The sequence below is a fragment of the Podarcis melisellensis genome (genome assembly GCF_964234715.1).
Source record: "Podarcis melisellensis genome assembly, chromosome: 12".
Classification (NCBI taxonomy): Eukaryota; Metazoa; Chordata; class Lepidosauria; order Squamata; family Lacertidae; genus Podarcis; species Podarcis melisellensis.
In genome coordinates, this window is record NC_138544.1 from 26787202 (window position 1) to 26811993 (window position 24792).

A 24792-nucleotide genomic window follows, 5' to 3' on the forward strand; every position below is an offset into this window, starting at 1 on the left:
CTGAAACTGAGTGAAGCTTCAAAAGCAGCTTGTGATGTGGAATAGGAGTGAAGTGGATTGTCTGCTGTTTAAAGACAGTCATTTAATTGAGTTATTGGAAGCAGCCTTCATAGATTTTTGAATCCCAGTATTTATTGTTGCTGGTTTTCTTTGAAAAAGAAAATGGGGGCTGTCTTAACAGCCTGGATCCTACATATGTTGCTGTTTTGATTCACTGGTTCAAAAGTGACCCAAAGTGACTTACATTAAAACACATTAGAACAAATGCAACTAATAAAAGCCTGAAAATAGTTCTATAAAATAAGAGACGGGTGTTAACAGATTTTACAATACCAAAAGAGGCCACAGGTTCCTGAAACCCTTTAAATTAAAAGCCAAAAGCCTGCATAAACAGGACAGTATTTGCCAGGCACCTAAAAATAAAGGTGGCAGTGGGAATGTCTTCCTAGGGAGAGAATTCCACAGAAGCACCTATTCTCATACGGCCACCCTCTTTGTTGCCTGTGGATGGGTCACATGAAGAAGAGCCTCAGCCGCATATGGCTTTATAGGTCCAAACCGGCACTTTGAATTAAGCCTGGAAACTAATTGGTAACCGGTGCAGTTGTGCCACATTCTGCACCAGCTGCAGTTTCTGAATTGTCTTAAAGGGCCACACTTCAGTAGTCCAACCTAGAGGTTATCAGGGCAAAGACAAGTTAGTTGCCTCTGTCCAGAAAGGGACACAGTTGGAACCACAGTCAAAGCTGCTGGAAGGCACCTCAAGTCAACAGTAATGGATCTAGAAGTACCCTAAAACTATGACATACCTGCTCCTTTAGAGGGGAGTTTAATTCCATCCAGAGCACGTCACATCACATCCACTCCCTAACAGTACCTCAGTCTTGTCTGGATTAAGCTTGTTTTGGCTCTCATTCTGGCTCTTACTGAGGCAAGACATCAATCTAGCACATCCTCTGCCACAGCTGCAGATGGGAGATCCATTTGGGAGGCTCATTCCTTACAGATGCAAATACCCTTTTTGTCTAAGACCCAGCCTAGACATAAAACATTTGCCACATTGCTGAAGTTCTAACCGAAGTGTGAGCAAACTTTGCTCTCCTGATGTTGCTAAACTACAACTCTCATCACCCCTGGTTATTGGCCAAGTAGGCTGGGGCTAATGGGAGTTGTAGTTCAAAAATATATGGGGGGCACACCTGCTCTCACACTTTGATGGTGCTTGATTAGGAATGTGTCTCCCTGCTGCTGAACTACATATTACTTTTATAGCACAATCCTATGCACGTTTATTAGGATATGTGTCCCCCTTTGTTCAATGCTGGTTACACACTATCTTATTACAATCTTGATGTTTTAAAGGTTGTTTATGTATACACCACCTTGAATACTGAGTCTCTGAGTGGAAATAGGACTCAAATATTTTAAATTAGTACACACAATACAAATATTATAAATAAATACAAGTTTTTTTAAATAAACATACATTCAAACTCAAGAGAATTTTAATAGGTTACTTGCAAAGTATTATTGCAGGCAACAACGTCTACACAATTTTAGTTTCAAATCCACAAAAACACACAAAATGTATACAAATTAGCATAGTAAAAATTAATGCCTTAGAGGCTTTGCTGGCAGAATTAATTTGCAGATTCTAGAATGGGTGTTTCTTGTCTTCCCCACCCCCTTTCCCCCTCTTTTTCTTACAAAAAAATTTACAAGTGAAATATTACTACAAAATTTTTTATAAGGTTTTCTGCAAAACATTTACAATTTTACCACCAACTATTTTTTTTCTGTTTCAAAATCTTTATGTAGATTTAACACCCTATGCTGCACATCAATTTTTGCGGGATGACATTTTAGTGACATGCATAAAAAAATCACAAGGCATTAGAAATGGGAGACTTAAATACAAATATTGTTGCAATAAAACAGTTATAAAATTGAAAAATAGGACCCAAACATCATGCTTACCTAAGTTTAACAAATAAACCTTTTCTTCTAAATAACACACTTTTATTACTTCTCTCATGAAACAGTGTGATAAATAATGACTTAACACCAATTTCTAATGTAATCAGGAAACACATACACAACCCTATCCCAAGAAAGCATTTTGAAAAGAAAAGAAAAAACCTATTCCAACACTGGAGTTCTACCATGATAGTTACACTTTGCACTGATAAGTACGATAAAACAAAACCTTGTAATGGTGGCAAAGGGAATGAACAGTGAAGTGGCATTAAATAAGCTACTACTGCACATCTGTGCCCTATTACATACAAGTTACATCCCACTGAGTCAAATAAAGGACATTGAAATTTACGATCCTTCTAAGACTGAAAAGTGGACTCAGAATGGTATGCAGAACAGATTATTAAAACCTTTCCAATTCCAGGAATAGTAAGTGCACCTGCTAACACAGATTAATCTATATTAAGATTCTGTGATGCCAACCAAATTTTGATACACTTGTAATAGGGATTTGCTGCAGATTAAAAAATAATTTCCATTTCCTATCTGCATACATAAAATATGCAAAAAAGAATATTTACCAGCTGTGCAGAGCACTCATACCTTCTGTTTACAAAATAAAATACTAAGTTAAACATGATTCTTTAAGAACATTTTATTTGCTTTACTTTTATAGCACTGATTGTGAAGCCTAACGATAAAATATGTGTTTGATGCTGCAGCTGATCTGCTAAAATAATAATAATTAGCATTACTTAATGGTCATCTGTATTAAATGTATCATCAAATTGAGTCTGAGGTTTTAAAGCCAGATAAAATCAGCTGAAAATATTTTAAATAAAATATACAAAATAATATATAAAAACCCAACTAAAATGGAAATACTTGTTAAATGCCTACAAAAGGTTTAAGAAACTTTCACTTATAACCACAGTGTAGAAATGTGTAAAATTGTTTTCTTTACTATGTATGTAAGTGGAAAGTATAAAAGACTTTCAGCTTCTATTTCACTACACTGGGCATCCCTGTGTACATAGTACAAAACGGTAGATCTTTGTCTTTAAAAATGCATGCAATGCCACAAAACTGATAGTTTATATAAGGTTAAAAACATAAATCATAATTTTTAAAGGATACACATTAATTTCTTGCACTGTACTTGCAAGTTCCATCATCAAAATATTTTGGTGTAAAAACATAAAAACCAGAAAGTCATGTGATCTTTACCAAACGTTGGATTTGCAAAATATAATATATATGTCTATGGGAAATGTTTTAAATTCCAAAATATGTTTGGCCATATTTCTGTTGTATACTCAAATTTGCACAGATGCCCCAATCTAGAAAAGCAGAGCTACACACAAAAATTTTTTTTGCATGTGTAGCCGATATGGATGCAGCTGTTTATCTGGAAGTGCATCCCTATCCCTGCATTGTGAGCCTCATCTGGAATATGCATCTTTGTCCAGGGTGACAAGTTGTTAACTAGTAGTCAGTGACTACAGCTGAATCCGTGACAAAAAACAAACTGGTGCTTTTTGAACTGTAATGGCTTAAAATGCATACTGAGGAAGTAATAGCTTACCTCTACCAATATACAGAAGTCATATTTTTAAAATATGTTTTCTTTCTGAATAATTAAACTTATTGATCCAACAAAAATATTTAAATAATTTTGTTTGCTAGCCTATCTACTGGGGGGAGAATGTAAGATTTTGATGGGATTAAAAAAAAAGAAAGAAAAAGAAACAACAACAAAACCAAAGCAAAACAACACTTGCAACCACCTCTATACTTCCAAAGGGACTTATGGCTTGAGCCTCTCAAATAGCAACCCCCAATGCTATATAGCAAGCTGCTTTTGATACCAAGGGGATTTTCAAAAGGAATTTCTGATAAGGCACAAGGGCCTGCAGTTCAAATAACCTTACTGAGTGTGCCTTTGGACAAGCCAAAAGTAGCTTTTTGGATCCTGGACAGTAGTTTTTGAAATGAAAGAAACAGAACAGGTTAATTTAGATTCATATTTTTGGTTGAAAGTATTCATCCATTTCTTTGGCTGTTATGTCAAAGTCTAAAAAACTCAGTATAATAACCACAGTATTTGCTACTGACGAAAGGTTGATATTGGTGCATGAGGTCTACTACAATATCCTATATCCCACCATTTCCAAGTATTCTAATAAAATTTAAATATTTAAATTACACTTTTTATAAATGAAGTTAACCAAGGCTTAGCAATGGATCACCCATGTCTTGAAATGGGATGTGTTAAAAATATAGGACTTATCACATAGGTTCCTATATTTAACTTTTACATAGAAATTAATTAAAACTTATGTCAATATATTTCTAAGATTTAATATTTGCTACAGTATACACTGGCTCTATAGATCTCTTTATCTCTCCTAGAGAATAATTTGTGTTTACTGATTGTCATTATACACACTACTATAATGTAGTGGCCAAAATTATCTGAGGTGCACCTCAGAACCATGTAACATGCTGCCATCTGAATTATTTTTTAAAAACGACCAAAGATGGCCAGGTTTACTATATGTTTCACAAACCAAAAAGAAACAAAAAGTTTTCATCTTTACTAGATTATTATGCGTTTTTGTTGTGCCGTTTGAACAAAGAAAGTTCCTGTGAAAATTCCAGAGACATTCATGTGAAAACAACCCTAACCAACAGACACCCTGTTGTATATTTGTACTGTTTGTTGTTACAACAAACATTTACATATAATGTGAAAAGAGAAGGAAAATCCAATTAAAATCATTTTCGTGATATAGCTACATAAATTAGTCCAGTGTGGAAGCAACCTTTTCTTCATCTGCTGTATCCATAATTTATCTATGACAATTGGCCCTGTATTTATTTTTGATTTTTTTTTAATCTTGTTATAGAAAGTACACTTCCTGTGCTAGTCCTCCAACTTGGAATACTTACAGAAATCAAGACTGACTACATGATTTCCTGTTCTGTAATACACTTTTACCAGCCCACTTTCGTATCTTGAAAGGTATGTAAACTTAAGTGCAACTCTAGGCATTTGAATAATGTTCCTTCAGAATTCTTCCATGTTTGTTGAAACAGTAGGGGTTGCTGGGTTTGAATCTTGAGAAATGGCTGCAACTGTGACAATCCTTGGAGATCCGAGTACCTCAGTAACTGAAGGGTCCAATTCACCTGAGGTAACAATAGCGAGGGCTGTTCCCCCACCTTTCTTGTTCTGGTGTGTTTTGACATGCTTGGAGAGATGGTCACTTCGCATAAATCTTTTAGAACACTCTGGGCACTCAAATCTCTTCTCACCTATTGGGGATAAAAACAAAACGAGTTGTTCAGTAATTAATTTTTCTATTATGGGACAATTATCTGGCTACAATCAGCAGGATAGCTACAGTAATTTCAACTTGTTATGTTGTCTTAATTTTGTCTTCCTAAAAGTATTATTTTGAAGACCAGAAGCATGAATTTATGGGGCCACACAGCGAAACAACTGGTGTACATGCATGTGTACCCATACATGAATTTAGTTTAACGTGCTAGTACTATCTGCAGCAATTGCTACTTTTATGAGTTTCCTGGAAGATTTAGGATGTTTTTCTTTCATCATGTGGAAATCAATTAAAAACCTTTACACGTGACTTTTCTCACACTAAAAATGTGTACTGATATATGCAAGCATTGTGAACAGATTCAAGTAACCCTTTTTTACATGATGTTTCCATTGGTCTACAAAGACATGAATGTGAAAATAAGCACTTATGAAAACTTCAAGAGACCACCAGAGTGCCTAACATGGTAAATGTTGTCCATATCAACTACAGAGGACCCTCAGGTTACCTTACCTTTGGGTAAAGTAACTTGCATTAACGAACGCAGGAAACCCAGAAGTGGGTTTGCTGCTTGCGCAGAAGTGCTCTGCAGCGCCGCGTGCGTGCGCAGAAAAATTCCTCCAGTTACAGAATTTTCGGGATACAGCTGGGCCTCCAGATCCCTTTCATAACAGGAGGTACCACTGTACTGTCAATTGAGCTTCCTGGGTCCAGGATATGGTCGACACATCCTTGCAGGAGACAGTGGTCCCAGCTGTCTCAGGGAGTAGTAAACGGCAGATATTATCTCACCCATTATCTAACCAACTGATCACTGTGCTCTGTAGAAGAAAGTCTCCTGTAGGTGTAATCTCACTGGACATAAGCTGGTGGGAGAGAACTGTTAACAGCCTCCAGGCAACAGTGTCACTGTCGCTTACCAGGGAGGATGAGACGGCAGTGAGGCTGGAGCCATATTAATTCATCTGCAGAATCAATCTGCCTCTCTCAGCAGTATGACCATGCTGCCTCAATCTTGCTGATGCCTTGCCCTTCCTGTTCGTCCTAGTAAGTGGCATTGAGGTTCAAAAAATGGCAGCCAAAATGATCAAGGGGATGAAGTGTTTCAGAGTTTGGGACTTTGGCAGCCTTTGAGACTTTTTAGTTTAGAAGACAGGTGTGTAAGAATTGACTAGGTAGAAGTTTATAAAATTCCATGTGGCACAAAAAGTGGATAGAGAAAAATTTTTCTACCTCTGAATGTTAGAAGATTCAGGAAAGATAAAAGAAAGCATTCTTACCTATGCAAGGTTCTGATTAGGAGAAACACTTTTAAGTTCTATAGTCATTTTAAAATGAGAATGCATATACCTGTAGCACAATTATATTATAAAGTATAAAATACACTTTAAAGCATTTGTACAAACTATTCACTGACCTGTATGGGTTCGCCTATGTCTCTGCAGTTCATCACTCCTTGTAAATCTTTTCCCACAGAAGATCCAATTGCATACAAATGGCCTTTCTCCAGTATGCCAGCGAAGGTGTGCCCGGAGATGAGATGTTTTCCCATAAACCTTTCCGCAACCTTCAATATGGCAGATATGTTGCTTCTTTTTTCCTGGTTCGTTACTGCTTCTACCAAGCACAAAACACTAATGGTTAACCAAAGTACAATTTTGTAAAACACATTAAGAAAAACAATTTGATCTAACTACTCCTGAAAACCCCCACCCTGAACCCTATCAGATTGCAACAGCCCAGTCACAAACACCTGCTTTCAGGGGAAGGTGACTTGAGACGGTCATGGCAGGTCAGTTGCAAACATTATTGAATGAAACAAATTATCCTGGCCCGTTTCAACAGGAACAGTCGAGTAGACTGGCTAAGATGTATAAAGCAGAATCACATTTGTGTTGGAAATGGAGGGAACTTTTTTTCATATGTTGTGGGCATGTAAAAAGGTTAAAGATCATTGGGAAATGATTTTTTAATGAGATGGAAAAAAAATGTTTAAAACAACAGCCTACTCAGTGTTCAAAGCAGGAACAGAAATGCAAGAGCAAAAGGATCACCGTTGGCCCTGAGATGCTTGGCACTTTACAGCTATTATGGGATTTACCTTCCTTCTCCTTCTCTGCAGTTAGGGCATGAACAAGCAACTCTTCTTAACCTTTTGCCAGGTTGCACATCTTGATCAGAAGCTTGCTGGGCTTCATGCAACTGCACCTGAATTATCTGATCGGGACTAACAGCACCAATGGCTGCATTTGTGATGCCTCCTACTGCTACAGTGACAGGAGTTGGTGTAGCTTGCTGTACTTTTACGCCTCCATCCTGTCCTTGTTGTTGACCTGCAAAATAAGAATACACGTGACTTCTTTAATTAATCACAGTAAAATCACAACATGGTTTCAATATCATATTCATTCCAATGTAAGATGGAGAAAAAGTCACTTAAATTTATTTATATGCATAATACTTTAGGGCTGGAAGAACTGTCTCTCCCAAAAGGTAATAAACCCAGCACCTTTTTAATATAAAAGGAAACAGTTGGGCTTGCAAATTATGTCATACTAATTGCAAACGCTAAGGGAGAACTCATGATTACAAAATTGCTGAATTCCTTGTCCAGGGTGGCACTTTGCCAGAATGGCTGCAGCTAGTTACCAATTTGGGCAGTGAATCCATTGTTGGAAGTCACTACTGTAAAAGTTGGTACGAGTACAGTACAGCAGTGTTAGAAACTGAGATATGAAAGCTAGGAGCGAAATGGCACCTTAAACCTAGGTTATGGGCACAACAACGGAATGTCTAGGCATGCTTTTTTATAACAAGAATACAAAGCTGAAAATGAATGAACTGCAGCTAAAATATTATGTTCATTTTTCACGTGGTCTTCTAGTCCTTCCCCTGCCCACCCCCACCTCCAATATTATTAAGAGGGTCTCTTCTCCAGTCTTCAGACAGTAGCTGGAAGTGGGGAGGCAGAAAAAAGTCCTCCTTTCCTTCCACTCTGCAGTTTTAATCTGAAATCTTTAAGCGCAGTACTGCGCCCAGAGCTCAGAAACTGCTCACGCTAATTAAATTCCCTGTCGCAAAATGTGCCTAGAACAATGGTAGTTTCGAACACTGTAGTACAGTGTAAAAATAAATGAAATTGTGGGCATAAAACCTGTTGCATTTGTCTATACCTGCTGCTCTTCAACTGCTCTCTGTAAATTTAATAATGTTAAGTCACCTTAAAAGTTGTAGATAATACAAGATACACAGTTTTAATAACATAGTAATTTAATAATAATATGGGATTCCTCATTTCCAAGGCCAGCCATCAGAACTTTCTGGAAGATTCAAGATCTCTTGGAGTGCACCAAATTTTCTCCCTTCTAGAAAAGCTTTTTTGGGCTGACATTTTCATCAAGGCACCACTAGTTCAGACCACATAAGCAAACAATGTGTGCCACTTTACAATTGCTTACATTGAATTGCATTTGCCATTTTTATGCCTGTTCCCCTCCTTTACATAGTTCATTTGGGAGTGTTTCACAATCCCTTTTGTTCTTACCATCCTGAACAATTTGGTGTCATTAGCAAACTTGGCTAGCTCACTGCTCATCCCTCCAGGACATTTATGAACAGAAATACAATCTGCAGTATGGAAACGAGTGGGATCAGCTTCAAATTTCAATGTTGAATACAAGGCTGCAGCAGTTTTAGAGTTTAGTGAACACTTCCAATAAAGGAAGTCATTTGATTGGCTTGTGAACATCTAAAAGTTCATTTCTGGGCACAATTAAAAGTGCTGGTTATGACTACCAAAGCCTCGCATGGCTTGAGGATAGGATCATATGAAGGACTATCCTCTCCAACACTGATTGGTTGAATTTATATCCCACTCTTTCTCCCAAAGGAGCTCAGGGCTCCTAAACAAATCGGCTCCCGAACGATCAAAACCCAGAAAATAGTGTTCCGGTTTTCTAACGATTTTCGGAAGCCAAACATCCAGTGCAGTTTACAATTTACTGCAAGATGCTCCTGCAGCCAATTGGAAGCCACATATTGGTTTTTGAATGCACTCCTGTAACGCATTCTGTTCAAAAACCAAGGTACGACTACTGCTAAAGTCACTGCTCTCCAAAATAACTCATTTTCCTTTGATCTTCCTAATGGAACTGTGTTTTAATTTCACAAGCAAGACACAAGTAAAACCCATTACAGTGGTACCTCGGGATAAGTACTTAATTCATTCTGGAGGTCCGTATGTAACCGGAAACTGTTCTTAACCTGAAGCACCACTTTAGCTAATGGGGCCTCCTGCTGCTGCCGCGCTGCCGGAGCACAATTTCTGTTCTCATCCTGAAGCAAAGTTCTTAACCTGAAGCACTATTTCTGGGTTAGCGGAGTCTGTAACCTGAAGCGTATGTAACCTGAAGCGTATGTAACCTGAGGCACCACTGTATTAAAATGTATTCATAAATGATCTGGATAAACAGGTGGGAAATAGTACAGCCAACTATGCAGGTATCATCATTATTGTTATTTATTGAATTCATATACAGTGGTACCTCTAGTTACGAACTTAATTCGTTCCGGAGGTCTGTTCTTAACCTGAAACTGTTCTTAACTAGAGGCGTGCTTTCGCTAATGGGGCGTCTTGCTGCCGCTATGCCGCCAGCACACAATTTCCATTCTCATCCTGGGGCAAAGTTCTCAACTCGAGGTAACTCTTCAAGGTTAGCCGAGTTTGTAACCTGAACCATTTGTAACCTGAGGTGTTTGTAACTCAAGGTACCACTGTACCACCCTATACCCGAAGGTCTCAGGTAAAACTAAAGCATTCAAGATGATTAAATCCAGAGCAGGCTGCAACAGAACTCCAGAAGAATCTCTCCAAACTTGGTGACTGACACGGGAAAATCAACATTAATGGATACGTTGAAGAAAAGGGTCACTAAGGTTGGTTGTAGTCAATACAGAATATGCCTGCACAACATGCTTCACTGAATATGGCCCATGAGCCACGTATTGTGAATTAACAGGTGCTTGTCAGCTCCCCCTAATTTTTCAGACTCAAGACTGGCAACATATGGGGAGGGGGGACTTTTATCGGCACTACTGGTGGGCTGGTTCAGTTTAGTCAATCACACGTAGGTTTGGTAGAGAATTATGTTGAAAAGACAGCAAAACAGAATAGACCTAAAGTGAGGGCACTGTTCCAAAAGCCTGTATTACCTCTTGCTGTGAAAGGAAAGGTACAATTATTCTTATTCTGAAAAAAGGCTCATTTTTTGTCATCACCAGTGCTCTGTTTGAAGAAAGGAGGACTCATCATTCTAGTTTCTTTTTTTATATTTCTAGTGAGCAAGACTGACTGAGAAGTATTTTTCTTGGAAGACAAGGCAGGGGAGACCTCAAATAATTTATGAAACAGTCCTTGGTTTAAAATGGATCATCTAGAGATTACTTCACTCTCAGGTGAGTATTTATGATCCTTTAAGACCATGGCATGCTCAAAGAAATATGTCCTGGGCACAAAGCTTACTACTGTATGGGATTACATGAAAGATATATGGTTTGATGGTGAAGATCAATTTAGAAAGCTGGAGCAAATTTTGCAACTGCAAGCCAGGCTGGAATCAGAAGGCTTCAATTTGGGCTGAACCGACAAGAGAGAATCCTTTCACCCTCATTTTAAAAAGTTGTGAAAAACCTGTTTTCTCAATCTGCCTGATCCCTGATCACTTGAAATTAATTACTATTTTAGTGGAATTTATGTTGAAGGAAAAATGTTTAAGAGAACAAGATTACTCTTGTACCTGGGTCAATCCTTTCCTCAAAACAAACCATATAGATGAATGCTAACTTCTACTGTGAATGAGTCACACAGGGCTGACAGACCTAACTAAGAAGCTTTGAAAGCTAAACACACTCAGTATCAGATTGAATACACAGCATTGTCTATTCAAAAATCATGGTCAACGGATGTTGGACATGGTAGAAGGCTTTTCTATTGCACTGGATTTAGATGGCTAGAGCTATGTCACTAAGCACGTGTTTTGAAGCATATATTTTTAATTCAAACAACTGATTTATTTGTAAACTGATGTTGCCTACCCTGAGTTCTTATAAAAACACAAGTTTAAATACAGTAGTACTAAATCTTCTATTCACTTTACTTTGAAAATTTATTACCCAATATATAAGATACTTCCCTAACTCAGTTGTCTATCTATTTTGGTCTCCTTTTTTTAAAAAAAAACCAAACACAACACCATAGTATATCTGGCCCTTCCTTTTGAAATTGAAACCCACACCACTTTCAAGATGATCAGCAATCAAATAGCACATTACAACACGCCAGCAGAATGACATATATACATATACATTTACCATACAAATAGCATTATTTACAAAAAGGTGAACAGAAAAGCAGAAAACCCAATTTTTACACACCCACTTACATATAATGTAAGATGATCCTTCAGCCCTGTCAGATGGGCAGGGTACAAATAAAATAAAAGTCATAGTAAATATTGTTATTATTGTTATTATCATTATTAAGGTACATTAGCACCAAGCTTACATTACATTAAGCTAACATGAAAGAATATGGGGGATGGGTGCTGCCCACAGATGCACACTCTGCCACCAAATCTCTGATTGGTTCCATCTGTTCAGAACAGGATTGACTAAAAACTTTCCAGTGTTCCATTTTCATGGGAAATGACAGGTAATGTTCATATTGATGCTGACATTTTGCACATGAAATACAATACTTGGAGAGTAAAGAGAAGCCAGGTCAATTTTTGCTCTTGCATTCGATACTCTTGAGGATGTTTCTGTTTTCATTTCCAAGTGAATTCAGTGCCTGCACTGATAATTCATACTGAAACCAGAAACCACCTAGAGCTAGTGCCATCTGTTCCACAAGGCAGATCTTGAGATTCCCCTAAGATAGGCATAAACTGTAAGAGCAACCGATTCTGTGAAGACATTCATTCTGTACAGAAGAAAGTGGCACTGACTGGCCCCACTACCAGCCTACTTTTGAAATCTCATCTGCACAGGTGCCTAGGCACATTCACCCTTATGGGTGTGGCCTCTATTTATAAAATTACTCTACCCCCTGCCCACTCCTGGCAACCTTCCTTGCCTAGCTGAAAACACGCTGCAACAAAGCCCAGCTTGCTAGGACGGAGACAAGGAAGATTTGGGCAGCTGTGGCTCTTTCCAAAGACTGGGCTCCTCAGTATTCAGTGTGGCAGGCCACCCCTTTCCAGACAACCCTGAAAAGATGATACTAAAGGTGATGGCAGCACCTCCTTTTTGAGTTTGTTGGTCTGGTGCTTTTTCAAAGCTAGGGTCTTATGTAACAGTGGAGTGTTTATTACCTGTTTCTGGGGACAGTAGCAGAGAGAGAAGGAAGTTGTGATGCTTCACAGTGAGCACCTGCTGTTGGGGGATCTTGCCCGCCCCCCATAGGAGACAGGAGGGGAACAAGTATTATATGGCAAGTTTTTCCCCCCTCCAGGCTCTGGTTATTATAACACTGAGCGGATAAGTATTTTGTCTACTGACTAGTTAACTACAGTGGGAGAGAGAAGTGGTTTCTGGCCCAGGGTGAAAGCCTGTTGGTGTAACTTGTCTGCAGCCCCACACCCTGAGTGAGACAGGAGGGTTATACACACTTGGTATGAGATAAGAGGTGCCTTGATTGCTGATTTTTCTGTTTCTTTGCCACAGGGTTAACTGGCATTCCTAACGCATATACAGTGTGATGTATGGTGTATTTTGATTTTGCTTTTTTATATTGTTTTGATGATAGATTTATTATACTTTTAGTGTTTATTTTGTATTAATATGTTGTTCACCACTTTGCAGCCTTTGGGTCAAAAAGTGGTATAAATTAACTGTAATTATCTCCAGGTAAAGATGTGATCAGAACCCTATGTAAGTTGCCTTCTGTACAGACAACCTGGAACACATGAGGAAATGTGTGAAAGTGGGGCCAGGCCACAGTTCCAACCTTCTAATGCATGTCACTCATACATTTTTTGGTTAGCATTGTGTGTTAGTATAGCCCTTTACTCTGTCAATATTAAGGGACTGTGATACATTACAAGACTTGGTGAAAAGTGTATCCCCTAAAGTCAAAATGTATACCAGATATAGCACCAAGGTAAGCACCTTTCTCTAAGTAAAGTGTAATTAAACTGGTAATTGAACTGTTCAGCTCATCTGGCATTTCAGTGTTCTAACACAGCACCAGTACTGTTGAGACAATTTATTATCCTACTGCTGAGACTCAAGAGACCATGTCTCATCTGTAAAAGCTGCTCCCATGCTACAGTTGAAGATTTATAACCTGACAATACCAAGTCTACCCATCCCTTGACTCAGCCTGGGTGGATACAAACTATTTGGAATTCTTTTACAGAGGCTCAAAGCTCTGAAATGAAAAGCCTTTTTGATGAAACATTGGGAAAAGAATAAAATCTAATTGGCCAAGGAGTACTTGGAGCCATAACGTTTTTCCAGCTGCAAGCTAAAATGTCTGATTTAAAGAATTTGAGCTGTGACCCGAAGTATAAATACAATATTGAAAACCAGCAGTAGCAAGTCCAGTTCTAGCATACAACCCAACTGTGCACATATCTTCAGTGAAAGCAACAGGGTTTTTCCAATGAGCTAGGTAACTGCTTGGATAATAAATAGTAGCAAGGGATTGCCTTTAAACCCTGTGTTATTAAACACAGTAGACAGTCTGTTTTAGAAGTGCCTCAGTGATATGAGCTTTATTTATGAGCTCAATGTTTCCCAAAGATTTTAAGTTTAACCTTTAGTAGCTGAACTTTAGTGCTAGCTGTATCTTTGACTCAGGAGGGCAAACTTCTGCTATGGTCTGCCACAGCTACTATTTTTGGAAGGGAAAAAAAGAAGGGGAGAAATTTGAAGTCAAGCATTTGTGCCGTACAAAGCTAATGAAATTTTAGTGAGGATAATGGCATGGCAAATAAACTATGGCTTACTGACACCACATAAAAAAGCAGTCTTGCACACATAGAATAATTTCCAACTTTGTTTTTCACTGTAACACCACACTGGGCTAAGCCAAGGTTTGACAGCATGTCATCTGAACTGGAACTCATGGTTAAGCTAACCATGAGCTGTAACCAAGGTGTGGTGACAACTCGTGGTGAGGAGAGAGCAAAACCACTCATTCCAGTATGGATGACATGCTAAGCTAAACCTTGGTTTACTGCAGCAGTAAAAAAAGACCAGGGAGGAGCTAAGTGGCAACATGCTCCTCTCCAGGACCCCATACAGTCTTGGTAAACCATAGTTTGGCTTACAATATAATGCGAACCAGCTCACATGAAATAATTAGGTTCTGTAGTCTGGGGCTCTAAATTGAGACAGATAAGATTTTTAATGGCTTATTTTTTAAAAGTTATATTTTTAGTGCTTTTCACTATTCCAAGGCCCCTTGTTTTCCATGTTTCTTACAGAAGAATAGCTATATGGTAACTCTTCTTCTCAGTACCTAGGCAGCAAGATAATCCAACTCAGACAACAGTATAGGTTATAGAAGGAAAGCAACCATACAAAAAGAAAGTATCTATACAAACATTAACACATAACAGTGAAACAGTCCTGTCTTAAAGTTTAAATTTGATCAACAATAGTAGTAGAGCTACTATGTACTCTGTTTATGAATAATCATAAGTAAGCTGATGCCCTGTTATATCAATCAGTGAAAATGAACTTTTCAGGGCTGAGATATTAAGCACAAAGTAGAAAACCTTGTTAAACATACACATATAGACCTAGTGATATTTGTAATAAAAGGTGGTGATTAAAACTTTGATATTTGCCTGCATCAGTGATTGCTTAAATTTTCTGAAGTTCCACACTTAAAGCACAGGAAATGTATATGGGGAAAGGGGAATTAAAATTGGGTAAACAGATAATAGCTAAACAAAGGTCATTTTCTGAAACAGAATGCCTGTGCTAAACATGGGAATTAACTACATCTTTCAGCTAATTCTCTTAGTTTCAAATAATTTCCAGTTGAAGATTTGCACTTCATAAGGAGATGATTCTGGATCACTTTCACCAACTAATTTAGGTGGTTTGACTCACCATTGAATTAACCATAATTAGTCCTCCTATTAGAATATGTAATATCACATTGCAATTTGAACAGAGGACTTAAACACAAAATAAAGAAAAGTTTAAGTGAGTAGAAAGTGGGAAAGCCCTTGTCTTGAGTGTCATCTACACATACGAATAATGAGGTAGCAGAATTACAAGGAGTAAAGGTTGACTGTCGCTTCGGATTCTGTTGGATGATACCAGGTTTTTATCCAGCCTGCTTGCTGTTGTGCTAGTTTTCTATTTGTATAGAGGTTGGGGTTTTTTGTTTTTTGGGGTTTTTTTTGGTAAAGCTAGTGTGGTAATTTTAACAAAAGTTATCCACTTGCACAATCCTTCCTAACACCTCATTCTGTCAATGTGTAGCCAGGACTTGAAACTATCTAGTGCTTGTCCTGTAGGAATGAATTTGAAAGATGGGACTATGTATTATGGCCACCAGCCATGTGTGTTGGCTGGTGGCCATAATATATAAGGAATTCATAAAGTTGCTCACTCCTCACCATTAATTAATATAATGTACACTACTGAAGAGTGATAAATGGAGTCCTTAAGAGATTAGTATCTACTACCACCTTGCTACTTCCTATGTTATCTAGGCAAGATGGAAATGCTGTAACACAATAATGGTCATTATGTCCAAAAAAGAGGCCGCTTACCAGAGGTCTTCTATGTTCAAGAGACACTTTCAAACCGACTCTAAAAACAGGATGCTGGACTAAATGGGCCGCTGAACTCATCCTGCAGGCTCTTCTTATGTTTATTCTACAGATGGGCATCTCCTACTAAACCAATAACACTGGTCCCACCATGGTTTAAAAATGAAGTATGTGAGAGACCAAGGTTGTTACTTCTGACTAAATCTACATGGTTTTAGCAAGGGAGTAAAGGGGGGGGGGGAGAAGTAGTGGAAAGTTATTGCTGACACTAAAGGAACTGGCAGCCATCACCAATATGTGCACTGAAAGAAGCCTGGTACGCTGAAGCTACACACCAGGAGTCCCAACATGGCACACCAGGATGCAATTTACAGCTTATGTCTACAAATGAACTTATATGGAACCAAGTTTGTAATGTTTTATTGAAGTTCTGTGGGGAGGAAACAGCTGTTTATACAGTCTCTGTACAACTTGTCTACAATTCTCACTTCATACATCAAGACAGTTACTTTTCACTTACTGTTATGGTGCACAGCAAAAAAGCCCTGGAAACAGCAGAGCCAGGTTTGTGATTGTAAATAAAATATTAAGTATTATATAATGCACACCATACGTATTCAGCAAGGCGTCAAATCCATACAACCAATAAATTAAGGTGAGAGAAAGAGATCAGTTTTCAAAGATTCTCCAGCTTGTGGGGCAAACTAGACATGACAGAAGCAGGATATGGGTTGTTGCCACATTCCTATAAAACAGGGATGAGGTTATTCAATGATGCTGTTGAAAAGCATAGGAAAGGGAAAGGGGATCCTTTAAAAGAAATGTATCCCCAAAACTTTTCCTCCCAATTACATTCCTGCCCATCAGAAGACAAACATCTCGGGAGGAGGTTCAGTGAGAAATAAAAGTAAACAATTCAGTGTCCACTACCACTTATTCGTCTTCCCTTTATAAAATTCAGGACATGACAACTACATCCTGTCAGAACGCAACATATACTTAAGTCTCCAGGACATATATCAGAATTGAGCCCAACCTCCAGATGAAAACTCAAGTTATATACAGACTGGGATGACTGAAACACAATGATAAGCCATGGCATGAGCTTTGGGCTTACGCACTACCTCCTTCCCTTGCCTCTCCCTCATGGCACTTAGAAACTTCCAAATTGTAACCTGACTAATTATGCCAACATGACCAGCTATATTTGCCAATAAACCACAAATGTTTTTTTGTTTTTGTTTTTGCTGCATGCAAGGGAAGGGAAAGGCAAGGATGGAACAAGCTTTATCTCTGAATATCCTTAAAGTGAAACAAGTTTTGAGGTTTATTTCAGGTATCACACACTTGAAGAGAAATGCTACTTTTAAGCAATTCTTTAAGCATTCCTTTATTCAAGGGGGGTGGGGATAACTGGTTTTGAGAAATACCTTTTGTGATTTACATGGCATGTAAATGCCAACCCTCCATACATGTTATACCTACTTGTTTTTAAAGTTGGAAATGGGGCCAAACCATTATTCAATACGTTAAGTGTTCCATTTCTACGAACAATACCTTACTTTACAGTGGTGCCTCGGGTTAAGTACTTAATTCGTTCCGGAGATCCGTTCTTAATCTGAAACTGTTCTTAACCTGAAGCACCACTTTAGCTAATGGGGCCTCCTGCTGCCGCTGCGCCACCGGAGCCCGATTTCTGTTCTTATCCTGAAGCAAAGTTCTTAACCTGAAGCACTATTTCTGGGTTAGCGGCATGTGTAACCTGAAGCATATGTAACCTGAAGCGTATGTAACCCGAGGTACCACTGTAATTCATTTCATTCACTAGCAGAGTTATTATTTGCCATAGCAATTTTCTTGCACTAGGAACAATTAACTAATTTTACGAAGTTTCAGACACTACAATCCTACATACAAGTTGTATCGTATGCAATTCCAACTGATTTTGACAGGGCATTAACTTGCACACGTGTTTCTACATCTTACAACATAATTTATATTTCTGTTTTGGTGGTTTAAAAAAAGATCTGCAACTTTTCCTCGGAGAATCAAATAAGCAGTCAGTTTGCATAGTGAATTCCAGGCTCCTGAACAGAATCAGAACAACATTAGATGAACATACACATTGTACGTATTAATTCAGTTAATAATACATTCAATTATTCTTTAGTTGCAGGATATAGCCACATTCCAACGTGGGCATTGTAATCAAGACTTTTAAGTAGTGATTTATGACTTAAACCATGTACACATTTATTCACCCATTCACAAGAGACAGCTAAAATAATGAGAATAATTAGAGCTGCCAACCACAACTGTTGGTGAAAGACAAAAGTTGAGCAGAAGCCAATGTAACTTTTAGTACTGCAATCTGTAAGCTGTTTCTTACACTCTATAGCTGAAACTCAAGTTGCCACTTGTGTTATCCACACACATACTAGGACTTTTTACGCTGGGACACTGGGGCTTCCCCATTTCCAACCCAGGCTCTTGCATCACCCAAAAACACATTCTTGATGGTCCAGGGACCCTCTGTTCCAGCAGTCAATTTAGTGCAAGCAAAAAGGAATCGGTATTTTGTAGGCATTGTTAATGTTGAGCATATATAATCTACTATTTTGCTATTGAGACTTAAAAGCAGAAATGCCCATATCATAGTTAAATATTATCATTACACCAATACCATCACTAAAGGATATTCTTAACAGCACTTACCAGCAACACTTGTAATGGTGACTGGAACTCCTTGCACTTGAACACCTGCAGCACCCAAGTTGGCTACACTTACTGTTTGAAGATTAGGCACTGAAGCAATCTGGGCAGCATTTAGCGTTATTGGTGTACCAGCAACAGCTACTGGTGCAATTTGAGCTATAGTACCACCACTTGAAGATACAGGGGTAATGGTTAGTTGCTGGGGCAATCCAGCATTTTGTACTTGAAGATTTGAAAGGCTTTGAAGATTTTGGACCTGTACTGTGTGCCAGCTGATCTGTCCTGATGGGGTTAAAGTTGGTGCTCTTATGAGAACTTGAGTTGGACTCACTGCTTGTAACTGAACATTTTGCAAAGGCTGCTGCTGAATTGTCTGAATAGTTTGTCCCGACTGAAGCTGAAAAGACTGTGGAGAAATAGCCTGAATGATCTGCTGCTGTGGCTGCTGGATCTGTATCTGCTGCAGAATAGGCTGACCTACTATTTGCACCTGCTGCAGTGAGTTTGTTTGATCCTGCACATTTTGCAATCCATTAGACTGACTAGAGTTCTGAGTCTCTGTTTCTGATGTGGCTGTTTGAGGTTCTTCAGCACTAGACTCAGAACTTGTTGCTGTGTTTGCATACCGGCCTGTTTCTGCTGTACTTACTAAAGTTTCACTGCTTGTAAGTGAAGTGGAGGCAGTAGTTGTGCAAGTGGAAGAAGGAGAATCTGGCATAGTACTAACAGCAGTGGTTGTGACAGGTGTGGACAGTAGCTGATTTCCATTGGAAACTCCACTATCACTGGACTGTGTAACCTGTCCAGTACTACCACTCGCAGCAACATTTATTACAGGTAATGCTAGAGTCACTCCCCCAATGTTTATAGGCAATGAAGTTACAACTTGTGCCTGAGTGCCGGCAATAGGCAGCTGCAATGGAATAGAAACACCAGGCCTAATCTGGACTGGCACTGTTTGATTTGCCAAGTTCTGAGCAATAATATTCCCAGAAGCTGTCCTATTTGTAGCTGTAAGAATAGCTTGATTATTTCCTGCAGGGATGAGCTGGATTTGACCCTGTAAATCTTGCAGAGTTGTAGTAGTAGCAGGATTGATCTGAATTTGTTGACCTTCTGTCGTTTGAATCTGTGGAATCACTTGGTACTGAACAGTACCTCCTGGATTCTGTACTTGTATGACTTGAAACTGTCCTGGAGTTGCCGCAGAAGAATTGCTCGTCTTCGTCTTTGAAGGGGATGCATTTCCGTTGTTACTACTGGAGGGACTTGCTGCACTAGAAGCAACAGAAGGTGCCTGTTGGATGTTGTTCTCTTTTGAAGTAGGAGGAGCAGCAGCAGCCGCAACAAGCTGCCAAGCATTTCCAGCAAGCTGAGTCGTTACTAATTCTAACTGTTGTGGCTGATTTTGAAGTTGCACCAAACCTTGGCTTGGATCTATAATAAGCTGCTGTCCAGTTGCTTGATTCTCACCAGGAGTCCCTATTTTGCTGCAAGTTGCTGCCAGCAGAGCCAGAGGAGAAGGCTGAGAATCCTAACAGAGACATAGTGTATTAGGAGATAAATAGTACTTGCAAACTAAAAAGCATTATCCTGAGTATTAAAGAATGCTAGAAAACATGACAACTGAACAAATGGTGACGAATAGCTTATCCAGCCAAAGGTTTCATACCCCACCCCACAAACATCTGGAGTAAATCCAAGAAAACTTGCCCCTTCCCCAAACATGTCTAGGCCATAAAGACTTGTACCCATCCTATAAGCCACAAGGCAGTATCCCTTGAAATGAACTGAAGGTAATTAAGCCTTGCTTTGCTTCCCTCTATGTTTTACCTGAGAGGCTCCAGTTTTGCTTTTCTTATTGTTGTTTTCAGCCTCAGGAGATTTCTCTCCCTCCGAGGGCATAGCTTCCTCCTTCTTTTGGTCTACCAAAAGACAAAACAAACACACAACCTATTAGACATAGCTGTTCACTTTGAATCTGCAACCAGGAGCAAATCTGTCAGGACATTCTCGCCAGCCCTCCATTCTTAACTCAGTCCATATTATTATTATTGCAGAAAAGGGAGTCCTAAAAAATAAAAATAAAATAAAACGTGGTTTGGGAAACCCGGCCCACGGGGGGCTGGCGTGCGAACACCCAGAAAAAAAGGGGAGGCTTGATTGGTTTCTTGCTCTCGGAGACTGTAAGGCGGGCCGGGTGGGGAGGTGGGGGTGGTGGCGGAAAACCACCCACAGCCCTCCTCCTCCTCCTGCCCCTAAAGCATCTACGGCTACTGAGTGGCCCAGGATGCTTTAGGGGCAGGAGGAGGGAGGCGCAAGGGAGGGGAAAATGGGAGGAAACAGAAACGAAGGAGGGATGGATGTGCACGGGGAGGGAGGGCCGGGAAGGAAAGGGGGGATGGAAGAAGGAGGGGCAGAGGGAGGGATAGACCGGGGGAGACAGAGGGACCCAGAGGGGACGGGGAAGCGGGAAGGCGCGCGGAGGCGGCGGCAGGGGGAGGGAAGGGGCGGAGGGGGGCTACGTACCGCTCATCCCGCATTAACGCCCGCTGAGGCGCGGCTCGAGGAGGAGGAGGGGAGGGACGGAGGGCGGGGTGCTGGGGGTGTAGCGGCGGCGAGAAGGCCGGTCGCTGCCGGAGCTGGGAGGAGCAGGCCGGCCTATTTTTCCACGAATGGCCGCCGCTGGGCTGTGGCGTAGGTGCCCGTCTCTCCTCCCGCCGTCGCCGCCTGGCCTCAGCGCCAGCGCCTGATTGACAACTGGGAGCTGGAAGAGGGAGGGGGCGAGAGGAGAGCGAGGGCGCCGGAGGAGGAGGAGGAGGAGGAGGGGCGGGGCCCGGCGAGGCCTAGGCTGACACCCACTGAGGAAGGAACCCAAAGCAGGCTTAAGCCTCTGAGAGAGCAGGGCGGCCGGCCTGGCGGAAAGGGAGGCGGGGAAAGGGGAGGAGCCAGGGCGGCGCGAGAGCCGCACGAGCCAGGCCCTCGCCTTGAAACAGGCCGGCCGGCCTATACAGAAGAGCTCGCGGCGGCGCGAGGAGGGGGCGGGTGGGCGTGGCTAGAGGGCGTATTGGGTGAGGGGAAGAAGCGGGGCTATTAACCGCCGTTGTGAGGTGGCGGGGGGATTTCTTGGTGTGGGGGGGGGAGATTTGCGCGCGCGAAAGGGGAAAGGGAGGCGGGATCAAGGGCGGGGCGAAGCCGAAAGGCTTCTGTTCTCCATCCGCCCCTCTGCTAGCCGCTGCCGGCGCTCCCGGCCGCCGAAGCCGTTGATTGACAAGTCCAGGAGAGCCAGGCGACGAATGAAAAGGGGAGGCGAGAGCCAACTCGCGCGCCTGTAACTGACAGCGCGGGAAGGATGCGCTGCCGCAGACGCGCCCGCCCGCCCGCTGCCGGCGCCCATCCTTCAGAAGGAAGGCCTCGCTCCTTAAACTGGCAGCCTTATTAGACCTTCTTTTAGCTAACCTCGACCGTTTATTTATTTATTGCCTTTGCTGGGGCGCGGGGAGACAGCTCCCCCCCCCTCGCAGGATACGAATTCAGAGGAGTATTTTTGGCGGGGGATAGGCGGGGCTTGAACCCTGGCTTGTGATTGGTTGTAGTGCAAGCGCGCTGCATATGGGGAAGTGTAGTGCTCGAGAGAGCCCGCGCGTGCGCAATGCTAGACAGATGCTTTGCTGCAAATTGAACCTAGATTGGATTGAGGCTCCTTAATCTCTTGCTGTGAGCTGTCATTTCTCTGCTACAGGTTGCGAGCGTGGGAGTTAACCTTGCTGTTGTTTTCTGAACTTTAGAAGGAAAGAAGAGTGCGGAATGATGGTTATTTTGGCAGTTTTTTTTCTTCGAAGCAGTCGGAAGCATCTGCAGCAGAAGTGGGATACCTGTGGCCCTCCAGAAGTTGTAATACAGCTCCCGTCATCCTTTCTGCTGAGGCTAATAAAAAGTTGGAGTCTTAACACCATCTGGAGAGCTGCAAGTTCCTCATCCCTGCTCTACAGGTTGAATTTCTGAACAACCAAAATCTAGAATATTCTTTCAGTTTGTTTATAGCAGGTGTGGCAAGGTCCAGACCCAGAAGACAGAAATATAAAGAAATTCAAATAACAATTCCAACAAGGGTGTAGCAGGCACTCTGGTTTACATTTCTTCAGGTTCATATACAGACTCTGGAACTGTTTTAGTTCAGGAGATGCCATGGTTCAGAAGGAAAGTACCCATTATATGGTAGTTCCATGACTGGATCTCCTGGTGCTTTTTCAAGCATGCAGCTGTTTGTAGGAGGGGTTTTGCCACATACACAAACACAGCATAGTAGCAGGGAGAAGGAATCGAACAACAAATTTCAGGTCCCCTATCTGCAGGTTTATGAGAATGATAGTCTGTAATTTCCTTGCATCTTGGGGGTCTTTTTAGGCAGTAGCCTATGTTACAACCTTCACTATCTTTGGGCTTCCAGGAGATTCAAGCCTCTGAGGTGAGATCTGGAGAACTTGTGGCTGCAAGCTCGGTTACTGTCCTGCTTTCATTGCCACATTTACCGCTTTGAGAGCTGTTGGAAAATGCCAACCCAGCACTATCCACTGATCTCATCTAGATGATCTGGTTAGCACTGTTTTATGCCCACCATCTTTCTGAGCTCTGCAGTGTGCTCAATTAGTCATAGAATCATAGAACTGTAGAGTTGAAAGGGACACGAGAAGTCCAACCCCCCTGCAATGCAGGAATCACAGCCAAGGCATCTGTTACTATTAGATATTAGTCACTTGTTTCACAGATGTCTCCAAGCAACTTAAAAACATATTTAAAAACATAACCGTAAGTACATTATAAAATTAACACATTAAAAAAGGCATACAAAACATAAAGATATACAAAACAACGCCACCCTCCCCCCATAACAACCCCATGAAGCTTTGGCAGCATACTAACAGCACAAACCATCCTAAACCTGGTGCTGAAAATAAGTTAGCGAAGGCACCAGGCACACCTCACTGGGGAAAGATAGGGAGCAACAACTAAAAATACTCTCTCCCTTCTTATATTCTTCCGAGGTTTCCTCAGAGATGAGATTGGGAGAATGCCATCAGATGAGGGTCTCAGGATATGGTTAGATTTATATTGAAAGAGGTGTTTCAGAAGATCCTGAGCCATAAAGAGCTGTAAAGGTCAAAATCATAATTTTGAGTTGGGCCCAGAATCATACAACCATATGATTCTAGCTGTAACAGAATTGGTGTTATGATATTGGTGTTCGCCTCAAACCTCTTAATAACTGGGCAGCTTCATTATGCACTAATTGAAGCTTCTGGACCATTTTCCCATATAAAGCTCATTGCAATAGGGCTATCTTGAGGTTGCCAGAGCATAGTTTGCTGCAACCAAATTATTCCTATCCAGATATGGTCATATTTCGGCCACCAGCATAAGCTGTTGGAAGGCACTGGGCTTCAAGTAAGATCAATGGATCCAGGCAAACCCATAAACTATGAGCCTGTTCCTTCTGAGACAGGCCTCACACCACTCAGCTGGTCAGAGGAACCACCCACTAACAGTATCTCAGTTTTGTTCAAATTAAGCTTAAATTTTTCACCCTTTACCCAGTCCATTATTGCAACCAGGCACCGACTGCTTCACCTACAGAAAAGAAGAAATAACAGCTGTGTGTTATCAGCGCGGGTGGCACTGTGGTCTAAACCACTGAGCCTCTTGGGCTTGCTGTTTGAGAAGTTGGCAGGTCAAATCCGTGAGCACCCTTTGCTCTGTCCCAGCTCCTGCCAACCTAGCAGTTCGAAAGCACACCAGTGCAAGTAGATAAATAGGTACCGCTACGGTGGGAAGGTAAACGGCGTTTCCATGCGCTCTGGCACTCGTCACGGTGTTCCATTGTGTCAGAAGCGGTTTAATCTTGCTGGCAACATGACCCGGAAAGTTGTCTGTGGGCAAACACCAGCTCCCTCAGCCTGAAAGCG

At 41.0% G+C, this 24792-nt stretch overlaps 1 protein-coding gene across 1 annotated transcript; it reads right to left on the reverse strand.

The window, feature by feature from the left end:
- Positions 1-1483: 1483 nt before the first annotated feature.
- On the reverse strand, positions 1484-21892 carry SP4 (Sp4 transcription factor). Its single transcript, XM_081883242.1, has 6 exons — positions 21359-21892; positions 20663-20754; positions 18830-20363; positions 7423-7654; positions 6739-6938; positions 1484-5295 (listed from the first exon to the last, which is right to left on the reverse strand). Exons 1-6 carry the CDS (start codon positions 21363-21365, stop codon positions 5048-5050), a joined length of 2313 nt encoding a protein of 770 aa, XP_081739368.1. The 5' UTR covers positions 21366-21892; the 3' UTR covers positions 1484-5047.
- Positions 21893-24792: the final 2900 nt, after the last annotated feature.